The sequence below is a fragment of the Mesitornis unicolor genome, unplaced genomic scaffold (genome assembly GCF_000695765.1).
Source record: "Mesitornis unicolor isolate BGI_N332 unplaced genomic scaffold, ASM69576v1 scaffold3415, whole genome shotgun sequence".
NCBI lineage: Eukaryota > Metazoa > Chordata > Aves > Mesitornithiformes > Mesitornithidae > Mesitornis > Mesitornis unicolor.
In genome coordinates this window covers 9,101-20,909 of record NW_010186035.1, presented here as the reverse complement: position 1 = coordinate 20,909, position 11,809 = coordinate 9,101, and the positions used below count along the sequence as shown (strand labels likewise).

Below are 11,809 nucleotides of genomic sequence, written 5' to 3'. Positions count from 1 at the left end.
CAGCAGGACTATATTTCCTTGTCTCCTGACAAGAGTAAATTACCTCTGAGATGTGATGTTAACATACACATTGCATTCAAGCTCAAATGTCACTTTTACAGCACCTGAACTGCACAGCCTTCCTTTCTACCCAGCACCCAGAATAACAAAAAAGAAGTGTTTGTTCTTTCTTCTCAGTTCTCCTTCAACGACAAAATATCAGGACTTTTTAAGGATGCGGCAGATCCAGAACATGCGTATGGCCAATGCTTTCCAGAGGATCCACTAATTTGCCAGTAAGATGATAAATTTTGCATTTTTAATTTACATTTTATTTTGCATCTCTTAGTAAATTTTGTTTGCCAACAAATTCACTGCTTTGCTTTTGAGTCCCTGTCCACGTGCACACTCCAGCATAAAGAGACTCAGTCACTGAACAACCATGGCTGCAGGACATTTTAAAAAGCACCATGCACTTCATTGGAGCATTTTGCAGAAGTCTGGGGGGCGTTGATCTCACAAACCAGGAGCAGACGCATTTTTTAAAAGTCAACAAGAGTCACCTGGGTCAAAAGAAACTAAAGTGGTTACTCTACCTTGGCACTTTTTTCTGTTTAAAAAGTCTGCCTGAAGATCAATGCACCCATTCGACAGACCAACCCACTCTTACTGACGTGGGGTGAGATTTTGTCTTCCTTTTTTTATTTTATATAAACATTGGGATGTCTGTTCATCCTCAGATCCTGGATATGATGTCCATGAGTGGAAAAGAAATCCCTTAAAAAGGGAATATCTATCACTCTGAGCTCCTGTCCTCTTGGAAACCCAACTGAGAGAAGAGCTGCCCACCTGAGATCAAGCAAGGCCAGGTTGCATGGGGCTTTGAGCAGCCTGGACTGGTGGAGGTGGCCATGGCCATGGCAAGGGTTGGACCAGGGAAGCTTTAAGGTCCCTTGAACCCAAACCATGCTGTCATTTATGATCAGTCACAGGGATAAATGACCCACAAGCCATGAGTGCATGCACATCTAGGCAGAGAAAGCGGTTTTCTGTCATTATGCACAGGAGATACTCTTTAGGTAAAAAAGAAGCCTGCAATAAGGTACCTCGTCACGAGGGCAAACATCGCACCAAAGACTGTGAAGAGATTCTCAAGAGCCCAACCAAGTGGAGCTTCTGCTGCTGACAGTCCCAGTGAGACAGGAAATTAAAAAGTGCCTTTGGAGAGGATTTAATGGCAGCCTGAAAATAAGCTTCCTAAAAGAAAAAAAAGATCACAATATGCAAATGGAGCTTCCCAGGTATGGAATAACAAGAGCTGCCACCGCTGATTTGAAACTGAACACAAGGAAAAGTAAGTAATGTTTTCCTGAAGATGATAACTCAAATTTTCCTTTCAGAATAAAGAGTGACTGTCCTGTAAACCTCCTGCATGCTGCAGAGGTGCTCAAATTGACAACTGGGGAGCTGTTCATACCCAGAGATGTCACTGAGTGTCAGGAAGTCACCAAGGCATGACTGAGGAAGCCAAGTCACCGCATTCAGATTAGGGTATGGCCTGGGGGGATGCTCTTTGTCTTCATTCCTCTGCCTTCTGTGTCCTTGTGGATTCCCTGTAAGGCACCAGGGTAGGATGCTGCAGAGCTTCACTGAGATCTGACTGCGGGATGAAGAGTCTCCCGTGAAACCACGGGACAGGAATCTCCCTGTGGACCAGCCTTCTCGCAGCTTTGTTTTCACATGAACAACTTCTCTGACAGCATACACAGATTTCTTAGCAGGCATCTCCATGGGTGCATCTTCCCCAGCTGCAGAAAAACCCGGGGATTCTGCAAGCTGCTTACTGTTCTAGTTTGGGATTAACAGCCAAAAGAGACCAAGTTTTGGGTTCCTTTGTAGCCAGAAACTAGAAATTGGACATTTTTCAGGAATACCAACTGTGACAGACACCTATTGACGTGGAAGGCACAACCCCAGTGTGGGTGGAAGACAGCCTGACGCTAGATAGTAGTGAGCAAGCCATGCAAAAAAGACAAGAGAAGCATACGGAAAGGGAGAAGGACCAAAAGAGGACTTATTTCAGCTGAAGAAATCAATGGTTACTATCACACAAACCTCTGGTTTCACCGAGACAGATGAACACAGAAGAAAAAAATCCCTCTTAAAAAGTTCAAATACGAAGAGGTAGACATAAAATATAGAATACATATTGCTAAATCCTTGAAGAACCTGATCTCAATTAGACTGCAGAAACTCCTCTTGAGTCAAAATAACTGAAGAATAACCGAGGAGCAGAAAGCCTATACTAATTTTGATGCTCATATGCCAAAACCCCTGGAGAAGCTGGGGATGTGCATTGCTAGAGCTTGAGGAGCTGAACACCTCCAGAAGTGCAGGCAGACAGGCACCTGACGGGGCCAACAGCTTAAAATTAAATGTATTTTAAAGTAAATGCCTGGTTTTACACTTGATACCTTCATCCACCTGCCAAGAGCAAAGCTCAGGGTGACTGTCTTCTACCAGAGCTTGACTATGTTTAACTCAAAATCAATCCAGAGGAAAGCATCTGTGAAGTGCTAAGAGCTGATATTATCTCCATCTCCTCCACAAAGGCAATGTCATTCCAGGCACGGCTAAAGACAAGAGAAGGTCTGAAAACCTTTTCTGCTTTCTTTTATTTCAGGAGTTTTAAAATAAATCAGGAAGCATTCGTTTCTGTGCAAAACCCTGCGTATCACACACCCAGCTGAAAGCGTAATTTGGCCGCTGTTGTTCTTTCTTAAACAACTCCGAAGTTCTGCTACACAAACCTGAGGTACAGATGCCGATTTTACAACTTTAAGAAACAAAGCCAAAACCATTAAAAATGCTATTGCTCTCAATTAAATTGGGCTATTCCACAGTGCTGTCACTTTTCTATTGCACTTCACCACCCCTCAAATCATCAATGTCACTACTATAAGGACCTAATTTTCACTTTTTTAATTCAAGCACATTCATTAACACAACTGAACGTGATTTGAACAAAAAGAAAATATACAAAATAATGTCAAAATCACAAATGAAAGGCAGAAGTCCTTTCTTACTGCTCAAGACAGTAGTTACGCTTATTTACCTTTAACAGACTTAAGTTATGTGTGTGAGAAGAGGCAGGAAAATAAACTTTACTTTTAAACATTCGGATTGCAGGTATTTTCATTTGGACCCCATTTTAGGAAAAAATTAGGTAAACATTCATGCATGTAAAGATAAATTCTTATATTTTACAGCATCCCCAGGAGCTAAAAGAATACATGGCGTGACAAGAACAACTCTAAACCTACCATGTGCACCTGCAGTTTAAATGCAGGGTGCAGCTTTCAGAGGTTTGTTTACTTCCACAGTCACCGAAGTCAGTAAAAGTTTAATCACTACTGACTTTAACGGTGGCACAGCAAGACCAGTGACAAACACTTCTGAGCCTCCTGCAATCATTAACGGCTCCTCTGCTCCCACTTCGTGAAGCAAATTTGCCCATCATCAGCTGCTGCAAAGTTCAAAGGTGTTTTCTGCAACACAGCAGCATTTATCGCATATTCTATACGGCCCTCCCTTTGTACATCATGTGGCCAAAGTCTCACTTCATTCCTGTACTCATACAAAAGCCGCAGTAACAATAATTTACATTTATGTACATTTATAATGAAAGATTTTAATTCATAATTAAAGATAACAGAAGACGCAATTAAAGATTAATCATAAGAGATGCAATTAAAGATGCACGTGTTATCCAAAAAAGGGACAAACAAAACACGATCAAGTATAAACCCTCCAGTCCTCCTCTGACTTAATTTATCTTGCGCTAGGCCTGCTGTGATTCTAAAAAAAAGTTACTTTTAGTTTATTGAAAAAGCCAAACCACATATAAAGAGTGTAAAAAACCAAACGTTTACAGTTTTCATCAGTCACAAACAATTTTAATACGGATCACTGCAGGATACTGTTAGCATCTACTTTTCTCTACGTTTCACAACACTTCTACTTTTCTTCTAAGATTTATGATGCTTTTTCCTTCCCTTTGGAAGGAAATGGCATGAATACAGCTCAAGAAATGGAAACATGTAAGTCTAACACATTTTACTGATATAAGCAAACTAGAAATTAAAGCTTCCTAAGCCAGGAGTACTACAGAAAAAGAAATCTACAGTTACTGTACCTTGGGAACGCTTTCGCTTAAGACATGCAGCATCTGAATTCTCCTTATATCCTCTCCATTTGAACAAAGAAGGGAGGGAGAAGGGAGGGAGGTAGTAGAGAACTAAAAGTAAAAACACTGAGCTTCAAAGTAAAATTTTTAAAAGGGGTGGCATTTTTTTTTTCAATAGTATTACCATTTTTAGGAAAAAAAAAGTTATATACACTTAAAAAAACTGAGTTTGTAGCAAAACCGTCAGGTCACAGTAGCCAAATTCAGTTTCTTCAGTCTTCAGAAACAGTTCTGGCATCACAACAAAGCTAAAGGCATTAGTAAAAGATAGCAGGAACACGGTGTAATCAGACTCGCCACATGCCTTTGCGTTTACACACACATAATGCTCTATTTGTACAGGGTAGAACACAGTAACCCTTCTTAAGTATACATAAAACATTGGAAAAAACCCCAAAACAAACCAAAACCACAATTCACTTCTAAGCACAGCTCTATTATTTTCCCTAAAGAGTGTAACGGGATCATTAAAAATCAGATTGGACAATACTGTTACTCTGCTTTTTTAGTCCTCAAGCAGCTGCTTTTCATGGCAAAATGCAACAGTGGGCAGCTTCGCCGCTGAGCTTCCCCTTGATGGTGAGGCAAGTCCATAGTTTTTATCAGACTTTCAACCGTTTTACTGCACAACTCATGAGAATATTGAAATACTGCACAGTAACCTGAAAGATTCTTTTTTCAGGGACTTACGTATCGGTGCTGTGTGATTATGCTCCTGGCATTTATACATGAGACTCAGTTACGGTGGATACCTTTTACACTTCTTCAGGAGGTCCTGCGCAAGGCTGAAAGTGAAGTCCTACAAATCTACATCTTCTGTGTCACTGCCCTGTGGGCCCTCACTCACACAAGTAGTCTTAATTTCCAAATATTTTTGCCTCAAAATTCTGTTGTAGTCAAAGAGAAGGCATTTAAATCCAATGAGGAATCAAGGCTCTCCAGCCTGGCTTCTGAATCCAGAGGCATTAAAGTGTAATTATGTGAAATCAGCCAACATGCTGGAGAGCAAAGAGAAGCGCAACTGAAGATCTTCCCCTGCAAACACCAGGAGTAGGTAACACTCTGTGATCCAGTAACTCATGCCAGTACAAGTGAGCAATACTCCCTGTTTGTGTCAATGGCTAAAATTCCCAGTTATACTGGTCCAGGATCAGGCCTCTTCACACCCTCAGCTCACAGCTCTGTCAGCAGTGCCTTAATCAGATGCAAGTGAAGTACATTACTGTGGTACATCAGCTTTCTAGACGAGAGGAAAATTAGGCTCTGCACTTGCAACTTGATGGGATAATTTAGACTACAGAATAGTTCACTGGTTGTGGCAACTCAAGAGTATATGGAGGAAATTCAAATAAAATACAAGGGGAAAAAAAAAGTCTGCATGGTGAGGCTAGTCAGACACTGGAAGAGGTTGTCCAGAGAAGTTGTGGAGCCTCCGTTGTTGGAGATATTCAAAACCCCACTGCAACATCCCGAGCAACCTGCTCTGGTTGACTCCACAGCTTTGAGCAGGAAGGTTGGACTAGACCTCGATCTCTAGGTCGGATGAGATCTCCAGAGATCCCTCTTGATCTGGATGACTCTGATTCTATGAATATGACTTTCCCATCTTCAGGTTAATTTAGCCAGCTGTGACAAAAACTAATCGGTAACAATTTTTTTTATGAACAGAGATATTTTTAGTTGAAATCTAAGGCAAAAAACCCCCAACTATTCCAAACAGAACTTTTATAGTTTCTGTGGCATCTAACCCCATGCTGAAGTTCCATAAGAAAAAACAACAAACTTGTGTTGTTTCAAAATCAATGTATTAAAAGAAAATCATTCTGATTCTGACAGATTTTTTTTTCTACATTTCTTATGATCAGTCACAGAATCACACACTTGATCACAGAATCATTTCTGTCAAAGGGGTTCATCTGCTCCAATCCTCTAGACAGGGCAGGACTGACTTTTGAGTCAATGATCCCATTTCAAGTTTGAATCAGGTTGCTCAAGTGATTTCCAGCTGAATTTTGAGGATCTCTATGGATGGATATTCCACAAACTGTCTGTGCAAATGTCTATTTGTCTATGTCTATTCCTACCTTACTATCACATATATTAAGCTTTCAGCTTCACTTCATCCTAATGAAATGAATATACCTGAAAAAGATGATGGAGCAAAAGATTACAGATTCTCAAATGATATTTATGACAGTAACAGCTAACCAAGAATTCTTAAGGCAGAGATAGCAAATGTTAAAGCACACACCTGAAGTGGTGGGCTCCTGCCTGCTGACTGCTCCTCTGTGCTGAGGAACTCACCGCAAGGGACACGGGGGTTCTGGCCCCACAGAGAGAAAAACCAATGCTGAAGTAGCAACTTTGACCCTCCATCAAGGAGCTCTTGATCTTTGACCTTCCTTCAAGGAGGTCTTGGTCTGCACGTCACTGCCTTTATTGTGGTTAAATGCTGTTAGCAAAATACCTGGTCTGAGAGCCCTTAAACATCTGCTATGATCTGAGTTCATGGTCTGGTTTGATCTTATAACAGTCTCGATATTATTGAAAATACTTGAGAATGCTGCTCCTTCAGTGGGCTACTTTAGATGGGTCCTGAACTCGCTGTCTGCCTAAGTGTGCAAAAAAAGCAGTTTCTAAATATTATCTTGTTCTGTCAGGTTTGAAGTTTACCGGTTGCCAAAAAGTTACTACGATACCCTTTTTGTGTTCCCTTCAAAATGCTTTCAGATGAAATACTGCTTCACAGAACAAGTATTATAACCCAAGTTTATCTCAGAAATACTTGCAGAATTATCTTACAGCAGTAAGATATTTGAGCGTAATCACTGGGTATATGCAGCACAAGAAAGGCCAGTACTTCTGCACAAAGGCACCGAGATATAACCTGTTCTCATGTGATCAAATAAACACCCCAGATATTTCCACATTTTAAAGGTATCAAGTATTTTAAATTTTGAAGGTAAGAGTTTAGATCAAAACATCACTTTACATCTTGTTTTGATATTAATTTACGTACGTTAAGTTTAAAGAATGAATTGTTCTTAAAGAAGGACAAGCAAAGCCAATATACAAAAAAGCCCAGTGTTACCTGGATGGAAAAAAACCCTAAGTACTGGACTAATTAATTTGAGGTCCCAACCCCTCCTCCACTATTGTCTACCTAACTATAGAGCAGCAGAACACAAATCAGACCTGGGAGCCCACATATACTGTTACAGCAGAGCATCTCATTTTGGGGTTTAAGGTGTCATCAGAGTCAACTGTTTTTAGCACAGACTTGAATGGCAAATGCTAAGCTCTACTCCTCAATCCAACTACAAAATGACAATGTGGTGACTCTCATTCAGAAAAATGATCTGAAATTACCTTATGCAATGACAAGCCAGAAGATGCTTTCTTGAATCATCTGCAGAGTTGCATTTGTGCAAACTTGTGATTTGAATTAACTCAAATCCAGGCTGCAGACATCGTTTCACAACGAAGAAGACAAAATGCAGCCAAACCCCTAATTCCTCATCCTAACTGTGGTTTCCTCCTGTAGCCGTATCGGTTACTCTGCCTTAAAAGACAGCACAGCAACGTCCTTTGATGTATCTCAACAATAAAATGAACTATTTAAACTGAAAAATGTATGTGGAATTTGGCCAGGATCAAGGCCAGCGTTATGAGATGTGAAACAGAGCACGGCCAAGCTATGGAGGAGATGGTGATGCCCTTGCAGTGTTTGCTTTCACCAGGACTCCAGCAGCGTTCTGCTGGCCTGGTTTTAGGCATTTTGAGAGTCGATGAAGAGAGGAGCTCATGTCCTCAGCATGCCTCCCTGACACACAAATTCTGCCTGGTCTGGGGAGTCACTACGTTTTACAATAGAGCTCTGATACTTCGGAATAGTGCCTGTGAACTCCTACAGGACGTAACCTTCTTGGAGCTAAATACAGGTCAATTGGGTGTTGCAAAAAAAAAAACCAAACAACCAAAAAGTCACATTCACCTACTTGGACAGTCCTAAGAAATCAAGTGCCTGATTTCTGCATTCTGCCATAACAAATTCTTTACCTGAAAAAGCCATGCCACTGCTCAGCAGACCCCTGGAGAGGATCAGGCACCAAGAGGTGTCAGTGACATCAGGCACCTTAAATGCAGTTCATTTTGCATGAAATTAAATACTTTGTAAGGATGAAAACCCAAATGCCATTACGGTTTGTTCAGCAGAGGGATCACCCACTGAAGCTGTGATCTCCAGGGTGCCTCACACAACTTGAGACCTCATTCCCCCCAAAACCATCATATGCTGCTGTTACCTTCAGCATTTGCAGCTTCACGTGCTACCAAACAACACTGGAGGGTTGCAGGGGCATGATGTTACTATGGGCTGCAGGTTGGAGACCCCTATTCCGAAACATTTTGCTCTTTTGGAGGAAGGTTTGCTTTGATCAAGAGTTTAATAATGAGGCATTTATACACCAACACAAGCCATGGATGAAGCTTGGTTATTTCCCTGTTAACATACTACAATCCAGCAGCAGAACTGATAAGTCATTGGAGTGGGAAATGTTTTTTCTAGACATACAGGTACTCTCCTAACATTTATCCCAAAACTAAAGATATAAGGAAAGCAGAGGGCCAAGTGCTCGCTATCAGTTTTTGCAAATATGAAGGGGAGCAGCACCACTTGCCCTGGACTTAAAGAGGGCGATTCCACTGCCACCGGCCAGGTTGAGGGTGCTAAACACCCAGGAAACTTCTGCTTTCCTCACAAAAAGATCTCAGAGAACAATAAAATAAAGATTATTAAATTGCAAATAAATTGTCAACTTGGATATCCAAATTCGGTTGCCCCAAATTAGGCTGAATACAAGAAAATTACCCAGAACTGAAGCAGCAAAGTGGGACCTGCTCCTAATTTTTCAGCACGCTGCCATCATTTAGAGCACGGTTGGGGCAAATCAAGATCCAAGGGGTTTCCCTACTGCACATCAACAAGATGCTTGTTGACAAGCTAGTTTTTTGTTATTTATGGTGCAAAGTGGCATGTTCATACAAAAAAGTAATTATAACACTAGAAGGCTGTAACAGCAGATCTTAATTTTGCTGAGGAATTAGATGAGATTGCTGGTTTTCCAGCATTTAAAATGCTTTATCATTGCACTGCTAACAGTCACTTCGTCTCTCAATGATATTTACAGATATATTTTAACTTTCACTGGTCTTAAAGAACAGCTACCTGTAAATTTGATGGGACCAAAATAGGTTTCATACAGGACGCAATGACAACAAATTGTAGCAACAAACTGTAGCTTTAAAGAAATTTATAAACTGAACTCGGCACTTCTCCAACTAATTATGCTTCCTTCATCAGCAACAATGCAAGTTGTAAAGCTTCTCCCAGTGCCACGTGCAGATGGCAATCATGGATACCAGCTGATGAGAGACTTATCGAGAGGCATATTATAATGACAAAGCCACTTGTCACACTTACTGTCAGCTATAGTTTTCCTGCAACTCTCCTATTACTACAGGAAAAAAAAAACCTATTGAAAGTTATTGGTGACTTTACACTTACTCCATTTTGAAGTGATTACATACACAGCTGGGTTGTTTTTAACTTTAGGTTTAGAAAAGGCACTGCTATCTGAATTTGGACTTTCTTTTTCTGATCTTTTATGGTTTTGTAAGTATCAGCTGAGCTTTGCACCAGTGCACTGGGACAATAAATCAGTACAGGCACATAGAAATACAGGTAAAAGCACCTTTCAAAGTGGTGGCTGTACTGGCACAGTGCTGTGGCTCTGGGTCGCACCATTTTATGCAACTCCCTGACAGAGCTGTTGAAGCAATGGCCAGAGGAAAAGATCTTTCAAGTGGTATAAATAGAAAAAAACAAAATTATTCCCCTCCCTAGCATTGAGGGGAGTTAGAAACTTAACTACTCTCTGCTTCCAGTTTATTAAAAAGCTTTTACTTGTGTGCTCATGCAGTTCACACATAAGAACTCCTCATGCTCACCGCCCAAACACAGCCTCTCCTACAATTTGTGACTAATTTGTCCAAAGTTGCAGTTTAAAGAGTCTTTAAAAGTTGCTTTATAAAGAATAACACAATCAAAACCCTACTGAAATGTATTGTGAGGCTTCTGTACTTGAAGCTCTTGGTTTGTAAGTTGTTCACCAAGTGACAACCAGCAAACAGAAGTGAAGTGTGAAAGGCAAAAACACTGAACTTTCGCTGTGCTACGCTTGCCCTGATCAACAAATTCAACTGAGCACATTAAATAACAGATCAGGAAATTCAGAAGACTATTCTTAAAAATGATAAATGCATTTGTCTGAGAGTCTCAAGAACACTAACTGAATGTCCTCAGTCTGGTCATTAAAATATAAGGACTTCCATAACAGAATGATGCTCGAGATTTGCTATAGGTGAACGCTACTCTAATGAAGTCACAGGCTGAACTAGGATGGAAAAAGAAACGTGATCTGTAAAACCGATACTCCCTTTAGGGCAGAATTAGGAATGCTGGCCAGAGCTAATAGCCGCTTTGCATTTGGACACTGACTCTTCTTGTCCCATCATGAGATTTCAGTTTGGAGTGAGATTTCAAACACAATTAAAAGATATGAAACATGAGGCAAAATGGGAACAAGAAGCTTATCCACAAATATAATTTTTGCAGTGTTCATCAAATGTGCTACAGCAGGAAATCATCAGGACATCAGGATGCACTGAAAGTTAGGAGAGCAAACTGATGCCTGTAACAATGTTCCCCGCTACATAGGATGGGGACCATCACAGATCACATTCTTACTTAAAAAAAAAAAAATTAGACCCCAACTCTCCAGAGACCACATAATAAAAATAGGGACCTAAACAACCTTACCCTCCTTCCCGTCCACAGGTTTTGATATTTCCATATCAAAGCTCTCCTGCAGCTGCTGGCCTCTGAAGCGGCTGAGGTGCTCCTGCTCTATCAGGTTGCTTTCCTCCTCTTCCAGAGGTTGCCACGTGCCATCGATAAACCACTGTCCACGCATCACAGGGATCTTTTCTGTTTCTAAAACCAAACAAGAGACATTACTTTTAATGCAACAAGTCACAAACTGGCAGCAGATAAGAGGGAAAGGGAATTCTCTGTGGTGTTTTGATGCAAACAAGGTAACCACAAACACCTTGAGAAACACCACCACCTTTTCCCATGGGGCTGAGATGAGTCACAAAAGTGGTGTTCATCTGCAAACAGCTGAGCTAATAGTGGCAAATTTTTAGTATGTGTTTGAGGATGTGAGAGATGGACAGTAAGACGCAGATACTGGAATATTAATTAGAAGTTCAGTTCAGGTAAAAAGTCCAATTTTAATGGGACATAGTCCTCTCTATCAGGTGCCTTGAATTTTCAAAAAATTAGGAACTTTGTGAGACTCAAGCTCCTCTGTAGAATTTGACTGATAACAACCACTGGTTTCAAAGTTATCAAGAGGATGCAGAATGAGGGGATAAAACCCCACTTACGCTTACCCTGACACCAGAGAGCCTTGTTTCCTTTGGGAACTGCACTTACAATGACCAAATCACACATCAATTGGC

General features: G+C 40.8%; 1 protein-coding gene across 1 annotated transcript in view; it reads right to left on the bottom strand.

Annotated features, from left to right (window-relative positions):
* The window catches only part of DDHD1 (DDHD domain containing 1), a gene marked incomplete at its 5' end in the record, with an annotated part of 45,559 nt that extends 34,280 nt beyond the window's left edge, over positions 1-11,279 (bottom strand). Inside the window, 2 exons of the mRNA XM_010185011.1 lie at positions 4,175-4,276; positions 11,106-11,279. Coding sequence (XP_010183313.1) covers positions 4,175-4,276; positions 11,106-11,279 — 276 coding nt within the window. The remainder of the gene's footprint in view (positions 1-4,174; positions 4,277-11,105) is intronic.
* Between the last annotated feature and the right edge of the window lie 530 nt (positions 11,280-11,809).